The sequence below is a fragment of the Eucyclogobius newberryi genome, unplaced genomic scaffold, assembly GCF_026437365.1.
Source record: "Eucyclogobius newberryi isolate DKJ021-1_F unplaced genomic scaffold, fEucNew1.0.hap1 SCAF_12, whole genome shotgun sequence".
Taxonomy (NCBI): Eukaryota; Metazoa; Chordata; class Actinopteri; order Gobiiformes; family Gobiidae; genus Eucyclogobius; species Eucyclogobius newberryi.
Genome location: NW_027315746.1, coordinates 9,291,609 through 9,311,503, shown reverse-complemented (window position 1 = coordinate 9,311,503; position 19,895 = coordinate 9,291,609). Strand labels below are relative to the sequence as shown.

Below are 19,895 nucleotides of genomic sequence, written 5' to 3'. Positions count from 1 at the left end.
ACAGAAGGGAAAAGCAGGAATTCCTCCATCAAAATACAACTTTGAGTATTGATAGTGACGAGAGAACACTGTTATAACATGGCCAAAACCCTCATGAAGCTCAGTTTTATGTGAGATGTCCCTTTTGAAAAATAATTGCCCATTTAGCGAATTTGTGGCCACTTGCGGCTATAGATCCCTCGAACAGAAACTCACGAAACACAAAATGCCCTGCGCCTTCGGTAATAGGGGCCCTGATACATGTGGGCTTGTGTTAAAAGTTAAGGGGCGCCCATTTGGAACCGACCCAAAGGCGGTGACAGCTATGAGGTCAGGCGAAGCTCGGGGAAGCGTGTCCGTGCTAGCGCGGCTAGTGCGCGGCGGACATTAGCATAATGGCAGCGCCGGTTTGAACGGTGGCGACAGGGCTAACGAGGCGACGCGGATCTGGCAGGTCCGTCTCTGCTCCTCGAACCCTCCCGGCTAAAGCGCTAGTCCTAATTCTGCCGTTTACTGCCTCTACTGTCCGTTTTTTCGCCGTGTAAACGCTGTTGATCTTCTGTAGTGAGGATTGTAAAAGAGAATATGATGTAACGGGAGCTGTCTGGTTCACTTTATGCAGCGCTCTGAAAGCTACAACACAGCCCCTGGGTCTCTCTCTGGGTTGATTTGAGATATTCTGTCACTGATGGACTCCAGGCAAGTTTATTCTACATGAAATTCAGAGAGAAATACGTTTAAAAGAGTGGTAATCATATAGCAAATAAAGAATCCCTTACAATTAAAGCTGCAGTGTGTTTGTTTCCTGATGGAGGGTTCGACACTTGCTCATCTGCTTGTTATTACTTTGCCTAGAATGTTCCACAGAATGGCATTCAAGTCGTTTAGCACCATGGAGACAAGCAGGTACAAGTTGCAAGTCAGATCTGTGGAGAGGCGAGCCAGCACACAATAAGAATGTGTATGTTTTTTAAGGTATTTTCTTTTTAAACGATAAAAAAACTTGTTTAATGCCATACTGTGCAACATCCCAAACAAATAAGATAAGATAACCTTTATTTGTTTCACAATGGGGAAATTCCAGTGTTGCAACACAGATTAGGCACAGAAACAGATTAGGCACAGAAGTATAATAATACAAAAAACAGATAACTCTTTATACCTTATACTCTTAATAAAAATAACACTCTTATTTACAGCGTTTAGCAACAGCATCTCTATGGAGACTCGCAGGGGATGGACCTGTCACCAGAAAAGTTACACACTGCACCTTTAACATAACAGATGGATGCTTTTGTGCAATTTTTTATGTCCTCAATTTTTCCCACTGAAAACTTATACCATTTTGTTTTGAATTGTTAATCGCTTTTTCAAATGTCCTAATTTCTCGTTATTCTGAAACCCGTATGCTTATTGCAGAAATAAATGAAGATATGAAAATATATGCACATGAAGCAGACATAATTACAATACATATGCAGGTACCTGGCAGCCAAAACCATCTGGAGATTTTATAAACTATTGCAGAACCCAGAAGAGTTTTTTGGTTCCAATAACAACTGGCCTGTTATGAAATGGGGCTATTGAGGTCTATACATCTATTGTTAGCTTAGAATGAGTTAGAATGAAAGTCAATTTATGCCTAACATTCATGTACAGTACAAAAAAAATCAGGAATAACCAATTTATCGCCAAAAACGTCAGCTCGGTCGAAAGAAATAGCTTGAGTGGGTGGATATTTGAGCCAAATCTTCAAACTTCATGCATTAAATTGACTCCCACATTCTTGCCTGAGCTCAGATACCACCTCTGCCCGCTCCTTCCACCACCTCCAGTTGTTTAACATTAGAAAAACATTACGAAAAAACTCCATAAAACATGACTCCCTCTCCCGCTCTGCTCAGGTAGCTGTTGGACATCTCCCGCTCGCGTTATGATGAAACCCTCTCAGCGTGTTAAAAAATCCCCCCCAAAAAACCCACCCAGGATAAAAAACTTTGCGCCCAATCTTTTATTTATGGCTGTACGTGAATAATTCTTCGCGACGGAGGCGTGGCGCGGCGCCAGGAAGGCCGCGGAGGAGTGGCCCGGGGTTTTTGGCATTGAGCTGAAAACTGACAAGAGCCGTGATGGCGTGTGACAGTGGCTGGGATTACCGCGCCCCGCAGCCGATTGCCGCCGCAGATTGCATTGAAATGAGGGACGTTAGATTGGTTCGGGCTCGTGACGGGAAAGCAGATGTGATTTTTTTTACAGCTTCGCGGGAGAATCCAGTCGCGGCACTGCTCGGGCTGCGAACGACTCCAAAGGACCAGACGGAAATCGATGCGACTTTTTTTTGGGTGAAAACTCTTGAGAAGACTTGAAACTTTGACAGACTTGGGAGCGGCTGAAGACCACGGCGTTCTTGCACACGGCGATACGAAAAGCTGCGCCACGTTTTGACGATATAAATCAACAAGTCTTTATGAGGTTTTAATCGTGTTGTGTTCGATCGTAAGTCATTGTTCATTCCAGTACAAAGCCCCTTCTGATTGGAACATGTCACCCACAGTATATTCTTAAAATCTTTAACATCTTTCAGCTTATTTGAGTCTTCTTTGTGTCCATACCTTCAAACCACTCGTTTTCTGTATGCGTCTAGTTTAGATTTGTGTTCTACCTTCCAATATTGCAGAAAAATTTGTTATTTGTTATGATGATTCTGTATTTTTGCTGATAGACACTTGGGAAGTATCTCTCTTTCCATTGTATATATGTGTAAGTGTTTTTTCCATCCCTGTAAATGTGTATCATGGGGGAATTCTAAAAGCTTCATCTGGATTATGTTCAGTCTGTCCAGATGATTGCCTTTTGGGCCTTTTTCTATTGAAGATCTACTACACACACACACTTATTCATATTTAATTCTGTCTCATCAAGGATTAAAGGGAGTTTGTCTTGTCTGTGCATTGTAAGCTGTGTAGGTATCGTATTGTATGTATAATGCTCTGTCTTCGTGCCACGTGTTTTGAACCCCTCGAAAACGAGATTGCGCGTCTCAAGGGGCTTTCGGCAAATACATTTCAAATTAGGTTGTATCACGGTTGATTCGCTCGAGCCCGATCTTGCATTGCCCTGCGTTCGAGACGTGAGAGCTTGGAAAAGTTCTGCAAAGACACATTGAAAAGAAGAAAAGAGAAGAAGCTGCTTACGGGAAGCAGTTGAGCATTGAAATGATCAGAACAAGCTTTAAGATCATGTAAAGCCCTTGCCTGACCCGCCAGCCCCGCCCACATTCTGTTCGAATGCGTAAGGGTCTGGAATCCGAGTCAAAGCCAATGAAATCATCGGTCATCCATTTAACTGTCCAATCCCAGGCGGAGGTTTTAACGCGTCACACTGAGATACGGAAGTAGAGCTTTCCAGCCCCGTTCCAAAACATTAAAGATGGCGGACCCGGCTCGTGACCCGGCTCGTGACCCGGCCCGTGACCCGGCTCGTGACCGAGTGTTTACTTCTGCTCTCACTTCGGTTTGAACGATCAGGAAAGTCCGCTCTACTCGCCGTGATGAACGTGCGTTAGATGCGGTTATACGAAGGGCGTCATCGCGATTCAGGAGACATTTTCTGCGTTCAGGACGGATGATGCGGAACACGCCTTGTTGACATGGGCTACGTAATATCCGGTTAAGCTTGTCGCGTTTTTTGCGTCACTTCGGGGTTTATGTGATTGGTTCTGTCTCTGCTCTAAACTCCGCCCTAGAAATTGAAACGCAGCGGTCGAGCCCCAGAACCACACACAGTTTTTATAAGTGGCTGGTCAGGCAAGTAAAGCCCATAAACAGACAAAGAAGCATTGTGAATTAAGGCATTGGACCATAAAGCAGTCAGAAAGAGGCGTTTTGAGCCCTCAGAATCTTTAGACAGGTTTAATGTAACATGGGAATGAAGCCAAACTCAACTTCAAGCTCGGTTTTCACGAGAAAGCAATGTTATAAACGATAAAAGCTGAAAAAAAGGGTACATTTTCACAATATTGACCCTTTCTGGCAACACTTATTCCTCTACAAGTCCATATAGAATTACCAACATACTCTCTACACTCTAACATATACAATCGAGATGTGGCTGTCTGAAAAACGTGCGGTCGGAGGAATGCACCTGTGCCGCGCTAATGCACCCTTTTTTTCCCGCCGCGAGTCCGACGACGCTGAACCTGATCAATTTTCCAGCGCTCGCGTATTGACTCGCTTCACGCGCATAAGCAACCGCCACTCACCGAGCGGCGGGAGCAGCATGCCATCTGCGCCGAGTGTGCGAAACGTCTATTCACTCCTTCCCCCGCCGCAAGGACGCGAGTTGGTGGGTGGCTCGGTGGCTCGGCACTCAGGGATGGAACACGGGAATCGATGGGCCGAACAAAGAGGAGGTTGAGCTGCCCGACCCCGACATAATGGAAACACCTTTGTGCAGCCGTGCTCTTTGAGACCTCTAGAAATAGACCGCAGCGAATAGAATATTTCCCCTCTGCTCCTTTCTAATGCGCCGGCGAGTACGTACAAGCGCTGTGGCCGCGGGAACACAGGGTCGTGTCGATACAATAACCACACGCTTTAAAATGATCGTGTCTCGCGTCAATGTTTGAATGTTTCTTTTGACGGGTGACGACGGATTGCTCTGGAAAAGACGAATGAGGCTTGTTTCTGGTGTAAAGTTATCATGTATGACACGCAGAGCAAATGATTGTGTTTGTTTTGTTGCTGATGTTAGAAACGGGTTTGTTGAAGTCAGGTTATAATTTGTGGAGCCGTTTGTTTGTTTGTTTGTTTGAGTTGTTGTTTTCAGCGCATCGTCGTAAACTTCATCACAAACAAGCGCCGCGTTCAATCCGATATATGATGGCGTTTTTAAAGAACAGTCCGAGAACAAGTGTTCGGGGTGAAAAAAAACTCCTCTTACGCAAGACAATACATTTTACTGTATTTTCCGGACTATAAGTGGCAACTTTTTTCATAGTTTTGGCCGGGGCGCGTTAAAGCAATAATTTAGTAGTAAAGTAAAAGTGTACCCGAGTAAACAGTTCCGTTGCAATGTAGTCCAGGAAATGTAAGCTCTGAAGACTGTGCTCTGCAGACGGTCTGGAGTAATGAGAGGAAAACACGGAGCACGCAGCTGGCCATGCGGATCACAGCTGATTGGTGGAAAATGTAAACAACACGTTGGCTAGAAAAAGGTGACGCCCCCCAGGAGAGCAGGAAAAAGACCTGAAAACTCCACATTTTTAACAGCTTAATGTATACGTTTAAGACAACCAATAGTGTTATCTGAAGCACACAGGGGCTTATTCATAACTTCAACTAGCACATTCTGCAAAAAAACGAAAATCACAAATTTGGGGAAAAAAAAGTAAAATGCTGTTTTTCTCAGTTTCACCGAGGCCGACATGGTCCGACAATTGCCGTGGCGAGTCACATATGTGATATTATTCATTATTTTCACACTGACAACCACAAGAGGGCGCTCTAGGCTCTAAGCGACGCAGAAGAAGAATCTGCACTTCCGAGTTTGTGGAGTTGTTTAGAAGTGACACAGAGGAAGAAGAATTCAATGGATTTAGTGATTTGGGGTAAAACTGATGCTTTGGTAAACTTGTTAGCATGTTCTTTATGCTATAGTTATCTGAATAACTGTTCATATGTTACGTTAACATACCAGACACTTACCACAGTTCTGTCTGTGCCTCATGTAGCTGAAGGTGTTAGCGTTAGCATACGTCATGTAGCTGAAGGTGTTAGCGTTAGCATACGTCATGTAGCTGAAGGTGTTAGCGTTAGCATACGTACACCTATTCACCATGTTCTCTCATCTGTTATTATTTTAAACTGCATTTACAGATGAAATGTCTGTTCTTGGTCTTGGATTTTCTCAAATAAATTTCCCCAAATGCGACTTATACTTCAGTGCCACTTATATATGTTTTTTCTTCTCTATTATGCATTTTTTGGCTGGTGCGACTTATATTCCGGTACGACTTATACTCCAAAAAATACGGTACTCAGGCATGCATGAATCACTGACTCAAAGTACATTTTTGGGTGAATTAATGATGATTAAAATATGGCTAAAAGCTCTTAAAGGACACATATTATGTAACATTGACTATTTTTGAGCCTTTAATCATGTTATAACTGTGTTCTCTCATCAAAAACACTCCTGGACTTGTATTTGCCTTCATTCATGTTTTATTAAGCACATTTATGAGATCCTCTTCTCTGAGCCACACAGAAATACTCAGATGTCAAAGGTTGAAGTCCGGTGATCTCCTGCGCTGTTTTTAAGTCCATAAATCATCTGCCTTTACTCTGCAGCCTTGAAGCTTTGAAGCCAGCGGCAGTTACTGTCAATGTAGGTTTTGAGAGATAATGACTGCACAGAAACGTCGCTCCCATATTACTTATCACATTCTTTACTGTATCCAACTGAAGTAAGTTTCAGTCAAAGCACGGGCAGACACGGCGAGCGCGTTACGGACCATCTTTGTCAAGCGTTTGAGACGTTTTTTCCCCCACTCTAACTACTTTTAATTCAGTTTCACACTTTTAGATTTACTGCACAAGCTGAAACTTCCTCTTCCAATCTTTCTCTCGCAAACAGAACGCCGCCTTCCAACAAACAATCACCTGACACACACAAACTAAAAAACTGTGGAAAAAACTGGGAGAGTTGCATTCATCGTGAGGCAGCTGGCAGCGCGCTTGAAAGGCTGAGACGCTCTTTGTGGCAGATCTTCGTATGGAGCTGAATGAGTAGGATTTCTTTTGTTGCGCTGACAGACAGTGAAGCCGGCGCAGGGGAAGGTCAAGGATGGCACATTCTTATGAACATGCACAGGAAAGAGAAGTGTGTGCTCCATGATACAGGAGTATACTGTCTGTTTGGATACATACATCTGGCACGGATGAGAGAATCTGCTTTTTATTTGGGAATGCTGTTTGTGTTGTCATCGTCGTCATTATCATTTGCTTCTTTTTGGACACGTAATAATAAAAATGAAATTAATTAAAAATAAATACATTAAAAAAAACATTAAAAGATAAAAAATAAATAAAATAAATAAAATAAATAAAATAAATAAAATAAATAAAATAAATAAAATAAATAAAATAAATAAAATAAATTCAATAAATTCAATAAATTAAAAAGACATAAATAAAATAAAAATACATAAATACATAAATAAAATAATAATTAAAAAATAAAACATAATAAAAAAAAAACTAATGAAATAAATGAAATGAAAATGAAATAAAAAATAAATAAAATGTGGGTGACATTTTATTTTCTTATTCACACGGGATCCGGCAAAAACGTCAAGACCAAAAGCAACCGCAAGAATCAAACAATATTGACAAAACAAACTTTAAATGTCAAAAATCAGACAAGGAAAATGAAAATAAATAAATAATGAAGACTTTGGTTAACTAATAGTGACTCAATAAAACAGAATAATAAAGACCTACAGTCACTCCATTAGTCGTCTGCATTTGACCCATCCATAATGCCACTGGGGTTAAACCTGTCCGGAGCAGCGTCCGGGGAATCTTTTTTAGGGTGGCCACCTCAAATATTACAAAAAGAGGGAGACGTTGCTGAATGTGGTGGAAGTTGGAGGGATGGACTCAGATAATTGAATTGATAAAAATGAATTGCAATAACACCGTATGATTTTCAGTTTATTCCTTTAGCACGATCAAAATAGTTGCCAACATACTTTATATTACAATCTTGAAAGCCACTGCACAAAAATGTCTTGATTTCATTAAATATTTTCCATGCAAATCTTGTTTTCTTTTAACAATTGAAGATACCTCTGTTGGACGTGGACAAACTGTATTGATCCACATGGGAAATTACTTGGACTTGTTTTTGGAAACTTTGTCACAAAGTTGTTGTGTTTCTTTTCTACACATATTGTTAATGATAGTGTCGAGGAGAGTTTCTCAAAGAGGGATTGAGCCATATTTGCATTGCACCAAAACAGATTTGGCTTTGGAAAACACCACAGAAAGAGTAAATTGTACACCTTTGACATTTAATGGCTCTTTAATTGCAGTTCTTGTGGCATCAAGAGGGACATTCTCTAAAAAGGGTGGGACAAACGGCTGAACGGCGGCGCAGGACGATCGAGGTGGATTTTGACATGTAAGTTTTGGGCGGCAGTAGCTCAGTGGTAGAGTGCTCGTCTTCTGATCCAAAGGTTGGCAGTTCAACTCCCCACTCGGTCAGGTTGGTGGTGCAATCGCAGCTGCCACATGTGAATACTGCTGCTGTGTCCTTGGGCAAGACACTTAACCCATCTCACCCCCAGTGTCTGTGTACATCTGGTGTGTGAATGGTTCCTTGCTTTAAAGCGCTTTGAGTACCTTGACGGTAGAAAAGCGCAATATATAAATGTGACCATTTTGATGTGGGAAACTGGACCACGGAACCTTCTTGGTGTGAGGCGAGAGTGCTACGAGAGCGTTTATAAGTAGAGCGTTTATGATTATATCTATTATATGAATGGATGAGTGTTTGCGCAGACGGAACTTAATTAAAAGGTTGTTATTGCTGTTTCTTTAAATGCATGTGATGACGGGCAGCTCTGTATTCATCATAATTACACATTTAAAGTGCATATCACAGATATTTAATAATTTTTCTTACTTTATTTGGTGGGGTTGTTGTACATGTAAATAATAGTTTACATTTACATTCACATACAAAAGTATTAGTTTGCGATGAAAAGGTGAAAAATATGTCAAAACGTGCGATTGGTGTAAAACTGTTATTTCTTTATTTTAAACTAATAATGAGGAAAAAACTGAAAAACTTGTCATGGGCACTTCAAAGCCCAAAACAATAACAATGAAAATTCATGATCCACAATTATGAATGGCCATTTTTTTTTGTTCAACTGTTTTTAAAGAAACAACAGAAAAATGTCAGCTTCGAAACATGTACAATTGCAGCAAAAATAAAGATATATTGCAGTATTTTTGAACGTCAATGTGCAGTTTTATTTTGTTTCTATTGCAGCAAAATGACGATAGTATCTTGTAATGCTTTTGAACGTCAATGTGCAATCAGTATCTATTTCTTTTGTAGCCTAAACATATTTGATATCACTCCATATTGGTCAGATTCAAAATGGTGTCGGTAATATTGTTGACGCCTCTGTTTTCTTCATCATCTTTCCACCTTGAGTTAAGATATACAGTTCCGAACCTGTGATCAGACAGGCTTTCTCGCCGCCCTCACGCACACCCGGCTCGTCTCCTCTTGATCTTGATGCATGCTCCTCTCTCCCGCGCCTTGTGTAACTGGGTGTTAGTGGCACTGGTGCTGACAGAGGCAGAACACAAGGACTATCCATGTCTAAAAATGTCCTCGGCTTCCCGCTGAGCCTCAGAAGTGAGAGGACAGGACAAGGCCACGACATCGAGCAGCGGGAACTAAACTAACGAACGAAATCATCCGGCGTTCCCTTCGCCTCATCACATAAAGCTGTATGAGTATGTGCGCAAAAAGCCTTTGAATAGAATTAATTACAAGAAGGATACAAGTGCAGCAGTGTGTTTGTCCAAGTCGATCAAGTTTTATTTTGGATACCTTTGTTGGCGTGTGAAAAGGAAATGCCAGGGTGCAAGGAAAAGCATCTGTTGGGTTCAGCGGAAGTTCGGGTTCAGTTTGGGTTCAGCTGAAAACAATGGCAAGAGTAAGCATCGCAGTGAGAGGACCCATGGTACAACCAAGAACTGCGTTCACATAAACAAAGAGTTAGAAAGTTAGAGGGATTATTTCGTCGCTCTCACACCGAAGAATCCCTAAAAGCATGGAAAAGTTGCGGTCCTATAAGCAGGCTCTGCGTAAGGCCCAAATCAGATATTCAAATCTAATAGAAGTCAACAAAAGTAACACTAAATTCCTTTTCAGCACTGTAGCTAGGCTAACAAACTGTCACAGTGCAGTAGAGCCCTCAATCCCAGCTACACTTAGCTCTGATGATTTCCTCCTATTTTCTAACAATAAAATAAAAACAATCAGATATAAATTAGATGAAATTACCCCCGCTATTAGCCCTGAACTAGCCCAAGCTGTAAATCTAACGTCCCATATAAATCCACCTGTAAACTTAGAAAGGTTCACAGCTGTTGATCAAGCAGAGATAACTTCAGCCATTATGTCCTCTAAAAGCTCAACTTGTGTCCTAGACCCCATTCCAAGCAGACTCCTCAAAGACATTCTCCCCCTAATTATAGACCCTATTCTTAATGTAATAAATACTTCACTCGAAAGTGGCTATGTTCCACAGTCCTTCAAACATGCAGTCATTAAACCTCTTCTGAAAAAGCCTAATCTAGACCTATTGGTAAACTACAGACCTATTTCAAATCTTCCCTTCGTCTCTAAAATCCTTGAAAAAGTTGTAGTAAAACAGCTTTGTCGCCACCTGCAGGACAATGACTTATTTGAAGTTTTCCAGTCAGGGTTCAGAGCCCACCACAGCACTGAAACTGCACTAGTTAAAGTCACAAATGATTTGTTATTAGCCGCTGACGATGGACTGGTCTCAATCCTGGTTCTGTTGGACCTCAGCGCAGCGTTTGACACCATTGACCACAACATTCTACTGCAGAGGTTAGAATGTGATGTAGGTGTTGGAGGAACAGCCCTCAGCTGGTTTAAATCCTATCTATCTGATAGGTTCCAATTTGTTAATGTAAACCAGAGCTCCTCACCAAGCTCTAAAGTAATTTACGGTGTGCCACAGGGTTCGGTACTCGGTCCAATTCTGTTTACTCTTTATATGCTGCCATTAGGCAACATTATCAGGTCACATGGCATTAACTTCCACTGCTATGCAGACGACACTCAGCTGTATTTATCAATGAAACCTGATCAGAGCGATCAAGTAGACAGACTTAGTACTTGTGTGAAGGAGATAAAAACCTGGATGACACTAAACTACCTGCTTCTTAACCCTGAAAAAACCGAGGTCATTGTGCTTGGCCCTAAGCATCTACGAGACGCTCTATCTGAGCAGATAGTCACACTGGACAATGTTAGTGTAGCCTCCAGTTCTACTGTAAGAAACCTTGGAGTCTTATTTGACCAGGAGCTCTCATTTAAAGTTCATATAAATCAAGCTTGTAAAACAGCCTATTTCCATTTGCGCAACAAGAGCCAAAATCAGAAGAATCCTGCCTAAAAGTGATGCCGAAAAACTTATCCATGCATTTGTAACGACTAGATTAGACTACTGTAACTCCCTGCTCGCAGCGTGTCCTAAAAGCTCCATAAAAAGCTTTCAACTGGTTCAAAATGCAGCAGCAAGATTACTAACAGGAACAAAAAGAAGAGAGCACATTACGCCAGTGCTGAAGTCTCTTCACTGGCTCCCCGTCGAGTCTAGAATCAAATTCAAAATTCTACTCTTGACCTACAAAGCCATAAATGACATGGCCCCATCCTACCTCAAAGATGCTATAGAACCATATCATCCAAACAGAGCTCTTCGCTCTCAGAATGCCGGCCTTCTGGTGGTGCCAAGAGTCTCTAAAAGTACTGTAGGAGGTAGAGCGTTTAGCTACCAAGCTCCTGTGTTATGGAATCAGCTCCTGACCCATGTTAAATATGCTGACACAGTCTCTTCATTTAAGTCCAGGCTTAAAACGTTCCTCTTCGAAATCGCTTATGGTCAGACTAGTTAGGAACAGAAACATAAACCCACAGCTTTAGCTACGCTGCCCTAGGAGTAACTATGCTGGGGGAAGTATGACAGCTTGAGCACTATCCTCTTCTTCTGACTACTTATGCTATCAAACAATATTTATTTTTTAATTCCACTTGCAAACTGTTCACCGCCTTCTTTTTCTTTCTCTCACTCCTGAGGACCTGTGGACCCAGATGCCCCTCCCCTGGTGAAGTGGTCCCTGCCCTGTGTGGACGGTCCCTCATCTGCCTGAGGAGTGGGTCCAGCTCGCCCCCGACGGTCCCTCATCTGCCTGAAGAGTGGGTCCAGCTCGACTCAGTCGGTCCCTCATCTGCCTGAAGTGTGGGTCCAGTTCGCCTCAGTCGGTCCCTCATCTGCCTGAAGAGTGGGTCCAGCTCCAGTCTCCCTCGTGTCCGTCTGTCCGTCTGTGAGAGTCGGATCTCTCCTTCACTGGAACTCCTCCAGGTTTCTACGCTTTTTTCCCAAAGAGGTTTTTTTTGTAGTTTTTCCTGGCCGAGAAGGAGAGTCTAAGGACAGAGGACCCTGGGACATCGTCCATTGCCACCACAGACATTGTCTGACTTCATCGCCACCACAGACATTGTCTGACTTCATCGCCACCACAGACATTGTTGATTCATTTCTCCCTGTGGCCCTCAGAGGCGACTGTTGTTGTGATTTTGGGCCTTACAAAAATAAATTGATTTGATTTATCTCCTTCTCGTGGGAGTTCTAGCCAAGACAGTAGCACAGTTCAGTCATAACATCAAGAAGAGCGCAAGGAAATGTTCCCAGTTACACACCAAAGCGTAGTATTAATGAGTATTGAGTATTCATTCAAGCAGGGCAAGACCAGAGGAAGGGGTAGAAAGAAAGTGAACACACGTAAAAGCCTCATTTAGTCCAATGTCGGTCAAATTTGTCCATTTTCAGTTTGAATCCATTTTGCGATCGTTGGTTATGATCTTGGTCCAGTCTGTTGGCGCAATTTGTGCCATCCATTCTTTTCTGTGACGGCCTTTCCCCCCCTCAAGCTGGCAGCAAACTAACCCACAGGAAAAAGATCCAGTTTCCCCTTGGTGTATGACAAAATCTTTAGTGTAATTTCTCACGTTTTGCTCATTTTCTCCCGTATGCTGTTCTTGTCACAATCTGTGCAGCACAAGGCCACTCGGCAGAATTATCGCGCCCATCCCGCCCCGGCTCCACCTGCTCTCCTGGCAGAAGCGTGGCCTCCCCCGCCGCCGTTCATCAACCCCTGTGCCCGTAATGAGGACTTTAACTGTGAGCCGTTCAGATGTAACCTTAAAAGTTTTTGCTGCTAATGGCTGAATACAACCGTTAGCCAGGAGAGACGACCATAAAACACGGGTTTTATCGCACTAACATGTCATAAAGGTGATTGTCTCTCGCACACAGACACTCGGCTCCTTAAATACTGCTTGGAAAGTCCCGCCTCAACCTTGGACGTCGCCGGTAAATAACAAGGGTGAATTTGTACCGAGTTGTTCCAAAGGCGTAGAAACATGGGCATTGATCAGGAAAACTTCGCCCGGAACGTTTCCCCGGGACAAACCGGAGAAGCTCGGTCTCTAATTGTAATTTATTGACGTCGCGCTTGCTTTTCACAGCAGCTATTTGGTGTTTTGCAGGAGCGGAGCCAATAACCAAGACCTCCAGGAGCAGTTTGAGCACCTTTTCTTGAGTTTTTGGATGAAATGTCTTTGTAACGAACATGTTTGGTGCTTGCATTTTGGCTGCTTGTCTCCGTCTTTTATTCTCTCTATCACACAACACATATTTTAATTACTACGGCTAGAAAATGAACAGAAATGGACTAACTACTGACTGCAAATTGCAATCTTGTGCTGTTATGTTGGTGTGGGAGAAACTCATTGTCAAACTAGTGTCGCAACCAAAATTGTGAGGAGAGAAAAATTTGAAAAATATCTAGTTTTTCCAACTTATTTGATTTAGTTTGATTCATTTAACTTAAAAGGGGCTGTATGTAATGTTTCCATCACCTGCTTATCTCTAGAATGTTCCACTGTATGGCATTAAGCCTATCTATCTTGCATTTATTCTAGAGATTGTTCGATATGTATTTTCCATAACATATGTTTTACAACCCATATCTGCCGTATATGAGCCCATTTTGGATATTTTCCCCAAATAATGTGATTTCAAATGACCACAAACTATACAGCTGTATATAATCAAAGTACACTAATATTACTGTCAATGGAAATAGTTTTTAGACATCCACAACTCTGTCTTATTACTTACCCATAACAGAGCAGTTTGATTACATTCTGTGCAGTCGTCTTCATGCTAAATCTTTAAAGAGTTTGTATCCAATTTTGTTGTAGTAAAATCTATTTTGACCCAATAATATTGCTTACTTACGCTATTTGTGTAAAAAAGAGCCCATTGTGCATCTAATTATCGAGCGGTTTATTCTCCACAAAGCAGGACGTGCGCTGTTAGCATGCTAGTCGTTGTTAGCTTTACCGCGACTGCAAAACTCGCTTTGGTCTCAGAGTTGTGAAAATAAGTTTACAGTTATATTATATAAACTTCATAGCGGAGAATAATTCGGATTCTAGAAATGCATTAAAAAAAAGTGAGCGATACCTACGGATTGTCACAAAGAGTTTAAAATTAACAGTTTTTCACTTTTTTAAGACTGTAAAAATCAGGTTTGACATATAGTTTTATGTTAATCGGCAAATGTTCGAAATAAGACTGATATTTAAATAGTGCAAATATCAGCCAAATATTATGTCACTATCTCTAATATATTCAATTAGAGGACATTTGTTTCATTGCTTCAAAAAAACCTTGAAAAAACATGCATTTTTACTGCGAGCGCGGTCGCCTTTGCAGCTTGTTCCGGCGGCGTCACTCTCTTGTTTAATGCCATACGGTGGAAAATTCCGGCCAAAGCAATCTCCAGACGCCAGCTCCTTCCCCACCAGAAGAGTCACATTATCGCGTGAGGAACATCATGAACATCCCGTCTGCAGCTGATCGTGAACAGCTGACGTGAACTCAGTGTTTCGTCACGATGTGCCAATCCAGCTCTGGATTCTGCCAATGCAAAAGCACGGGGCTGTGTAATGTACGTCGTCCGCCGTCACGTCCCACTCGGCACGTTCCGATGGGTTCGGAGGTGTCCTTCCGTCAGTCTCCAATCGTTCGAAACAAGTTTCAGGCTTTTTCGGAATAATTGGCAGCAATGGCAACATTTGGCCCCCGCACAACATCGCCTCAATCCAATGTATGATCCAGCGATAAGAGCCAAATCTTTTACTGCGTCAATATTTTCACACAAATAATCCGACTAAACCTCCGCGATCCTCATTTAACACTGCGAATTGCTTGCGTTCACAATCTTTTAGAATTTGATGTGATGCATTCAAATGAGCTGGGGCTTATGTGACTCCACGGGGGATGCGCTGTGGGAAAAACTAATACAGCAGTAAAATCAATGTTAAACTACGTACTTTTTATCAGAATAGTGTACACTAATCTGCTATGTACTTCTTGGAGTTTAAAGCAATTTCAACTCACAAAAAGTTTGCCTTTTTGGATGAATAATACAACTTTTTACTTTAATATATAATTAAAATGTCCCCTTACTCATCCATTACATACTTTGTTATCGGCCTTTAAACATACTCTATATCACCTTTGCTTTGGAGTTTCATGTTTTAGAACTGAAAATAATGAACACATTGTTTTCAGTCAGGCGTTCCCTCATCAGGATTTGGCATTAGCGCTCCATCTACTGGCAGCAGAGGGAATTAACATTGGGAAATATGAAAAATAAACTCACTTGCTGTCGAAATGTTGAAACAAATACACGGTAAGGAGTGTGATTTTAACGGGAAAATGCTGAGGAAGACGAATTTATGGACAGACAAACCTCCCTATGTCACAATTCTGTATGAAATTTGAAACTGAGTATTTTACTGATGCTTAGAGGGAGAGGACCAAACAGGATTACAGTATTATTGGCCTTTAAACATGCTCTGTATCACCTTTGCTTTGGCATTTCATATTTTAGAGCGTTCCTTCATCAGGATTTTGGCATTAGCACTCCATCTACTGGCAGCAGAGGGAATTACCATTGGGAAATATGAAAAATAAACTAACTTGCTGTCGAAATGCTGAAACAAATACACAGAAACAAGTGCGATTTTAACGGAAGAAATGCTCAGGAAGACGAATTTATGGACAAACAAACCTCCTGATGTCACAATTCTGTATGAAATTTGAAACCGAGTATTTTACTGATGCTTAGAGGGAGAGGACCAAACACGATTAACAAAACGAAGTAGAATGACGCTAAATTAAATAAGGTTAATGATGTCCTGTAAAGATGTTGAATGTTTGTTTTTGCATTCTATTGTACCGTAGCCTCAGTTTTAAATGATGTGACAGTTATGATGTCGGGACGTGAACCAGTGACCGTCAGAAACCCAGACCAAAGCGCTTCCTCTTCTTCTTAAGCGGACGTTTAACGAGAGCCACTTACAGTCGGAGTGAACACAATTAGGTGCTCAGTGATAACCTCCGGAGGCGAATTAATCTCTCGAATGAAATTGGAGGCGACGCTCAATATGTCACCCAGTGGGACGCGACTTCATTCCCATTCATCCCGCGCACCAAAGTTAAAGCTCATTTCCCCAACTGGAGGCTCCTCGCCGCGGGACACGAGAGTTTAATCCCAGAAAGTCCCGGCCAAAAAGAAAAAAGACAGAGGAACACATCACCCCGTCATATTGTCCCGGTCACAGATTTGAGTTTGTGAGGTTTTTTTGAGATTTGGTGTTGAGTTGCAGTGTCAGTAGCCTTAACTTCACCGTGAGAAGATCTACAGCGGTTGGACATTTGATCAAAACAAATACATTTCAAGTCCTTGACCAACCATATTTCAGTATTGTCATGGTCACCGTCTGGTCTGGTGATGTATAGTTTTGACTTGTTTTACTCACAGGTTTTCTGTCTCTGCTTCTCTTCGTTTCCCCCACTCCCTTCTTGTTCTGCTCTCTGGTTACCGCCCCCTTGTCTCTCTGGTTACCGCCCCCTTGTCTCTCAAGCTCATCACAGGCTCCTCACACCTGTGCGTGGGTTCACAGCTGTATCTGGTTGTTAATCACTGGTTGTAGTATTTTAGGTGTTTGTTTCCTCTGCTTCAGTGCGAGATTGTCTGCGTTGCCCTGTTCTGCCCCAGCATTCGAGCGAGCTGATAGTTTGATTCATGTTTTGACTCTTACTTCGTATTTTTGCCTACTCCTCGTGATCCTTTTTGCCGTCATGGACCTTGGACCGTCCTGAGTATTCCTTCTGCCTGACCTCTGACATTGATGTTACCCATGCACCGAACCTGGAACGGATTTATGACTACGACTCTCGCCTGCTCTCTGACACCGCTGTATGCTGGCTCTGACCACCGCTTGTCGTCCTGACAATACCAGTGACTTTGTACATTTCTACTCTCTGTTCTATTAAAATCTGTTAAATTATCGCCTCTTTCCAGCTCCGTAATAGGCTCCGTTCTGCCGTTAGTGACAAGTACCACTTTACAATAACTACATCTTAATTAGCATGAATAAAGCATGAACAAAGAATGAATGAATCGGAAAATGAACACGTATTTTATGATATTGTTATTAAGTATTTGTTTGTAATATGAATGCTATTAAAAGTGGTTATTATAAAGCGTAAATATATTTTTACTTTTTAAACAGTCTGTATGTCTCTTCCTGTTTTTAAAAAAACAAACATCTTTGTGTAAAAATATGGCACAATCTTCGAACTTTATGTGGGTAAATAAAAGAAAATGGATTCAGAAAGTCTCACATTTTCAAATTAATATTGTCCACCACAAGGAAATCAACTTGAGGGCAGATTTTTTCACGGTCATTTAGTTTTCTACAAAAGTTGCACTTGGGTCAGAAGTCACAGTTCCAACTTAAAATTCTGTTTGTGTTGTGTATTTATTTATTTAAAAAAGAAAAAAAAATCTAATTCCCAAAAAATAAAATTAAAGGTCTGACATTTAGTCAAGGTCAGATGTTCCTCTCTAATGTGTGTGTGTGTGTGTGTGCGCTGCTCATTCGGAGAAAAAAGCCGCACATCATTTAGTTTGGAGTTTTCATGAAAATATCCGTTTTATACAAAAATTAAATACACTTACAGTATGTTACAACTATGTTTCGTCCATTCAGGTATTCAGGTGTGCGTAGCCATGACGACGAAGCCTCTGGGAAAAGAAATCAATTTTAAAAATGTGTCTCAGATCACAGCTATTTCTCCTCGTGCATTCTTCACCTTATTGTTCACACTTTGAACGCAACGGAACAGTATCTGTGTGTGATTGTACCTGTTGTATTCTATCATGACAAATATGAATGTCAAAAAATCAAATATAATTGGTAAAAATAGTTGATAATGGCGTCTTTTTAAACATTCATAAATATATCTCTAAATACTAAACCAAAAGTGTATATATCTGTCCTTTTATCCCTTAATTGCACAAACATCGTCCATAAATTGCACTCACTATTGCATTATTACTCACATTTAATTCAAAAGAAACTAAAAAGTTGATTAAAAAATATACGAAAATGCATTAATCTCTACTTTTCCTTCTTTCAAATCTAAATGATTGATAATAATGACTACATTTACGGGCACGCAGACCTCGAAATATCATTTAAACGCACTCACATAACCTTCAAGATTAAGCAAAAAACATAACAAGCTTCTTTATACACTTTTCATTTACAAATATTTCTGAAATTGCAGCGGAGAAAACCTTGCATTTTTCAAACACCACTTTTCCAGCGGAGAAGAATGTGATGTGAGGCACACTTTTGGCTCAGGGCTAGGTAAAAACACATGTGCAGCATTTGGCAAGAATGAAAAAAACAACAGAAAGTCACCAGCGTCACCAAAGCACAGGAAGGAGTGAGGAGACAAGGAAAGGAACGGGCAACAAGGAGACGAGAGAAGGAGGCAAGAGTGAGGCGAGATGTTGGACACGTCCGGTTTGTGAGATTATTCTAACAACTCTCCACCAAACGTTTAGAAGTCTTTTGCGTTTCTTTTTTTTTTTGCGTTTCTTTTTTTTTTTTACAGTTCAACTAATCCAAGAAACAAACGACGGTCATGTGACTTCACCGATCCATATATGGTCACTCATCATTGGCCATTTCCTGGCGGTGACGGACAGTACAAAAGAGTTACTCATGTTTCTCGATGTCTTTAAGGTGTTTTGGAGAGGTCCAGTCCTTCAAACGTGTGGATTTTGGTTATGAGACAGTCTCTTCCCGGGGTCTCTCAGCAGCGGGCGGCCATCGTGAGCAGCAGCGCCAGGAGGGCGGGGCGCAGCTGCGACGCCCGGCGGGCAGGGGCTCGTCCGGAGAGCTGGTCGTCGCACTCGCCGGGGCCCTGGCACCGCGCCCGCTCGCACAGGACGCCCGTGAAGCCCGGCGAGCAGAGGCAGCGCTGGTGGTGGTGGCACGTGCCGCCGTTCTGACAGCGGAGCATGGCGTTGTCACACACCCGAGCTGTGCAGGGAGAGAAGAGGGGAGAGAGGGAGGGAAGAGAGGAGGAAGAGGGGAGGAAGAGAGGAGGAAGAGAGGGAGAGGGGAGGGAAGAGAGAGGGAAGAGGGGAGGAGAGGGGGGAAGAGGAAGAGGGGAGGGAGGAGGAAGAGGGGAGGGAGAAGGAGAGGGGAGGAAGAGAGGGAGGAAGAGGGGAGGAAGAGAGGGAGAGGGAAGGAGAGGGGGGGAAGAGGAAGAGGGAGAAGGAGAGGGGAGGAAGAGAGGGATAGGGGAGGAAGAGAGGGAGGAAGAGAGAGGGAAGAGGGGAGGAGAGGGGGGGAAGAGGGGAGGGAGAAGGAGAGGGGAGGAAGAGAGGGAGGAAGAGGGGAGGAAGAGAGGGAGAGGGAAGGAGAGGGGGGGAAGAGGAAGAGGGAGAAGGAGAGGGGAGGAAGAGAGGGATAGGGGAGGAAGAGAGGGAGGAAGAGAGAGGGAAGAGGGGAGGAGAGGGGGGGAAGAGGAAGAGGGGAGGGAGAAGGAGAGGGGAGGAAGAGAGGGAGGAAGAGGGGAGGGAAGAGGGAGGAAGAGGGGAGGAAGAGAGGGAGAGGGGAGGGAGAGGAAGAGAGGA

General features: G+C 42.5%; 1 protein-coding gene across 1 annotated transcript in view; it reads right to left on the bottom strand.

Annotated features, from left to right (window-relative positions):
- Positions 1 to 18,550: 18,550 nt before the first annotated feature.
- LOC140356034 (netrin-G1-like) overlaps positions 18,551 to 19,895 on the bottom strand; it is a 152,179-nt gene continuing 150,834 nt past the window's right edge. Inside the window, exon 6 of the mRNA XM_072440725.1 lies at positions 18,551 to 19,296. Coding sequence (XP_072296826.1) covers positions 19,067 to 19,296 — 230 coding nt within the window. The 3' untranslated portion in view covers positions 18,551 to 19,066. The remainder of the gene's footprint in view (positions 19,297 to 19,895) is intronic.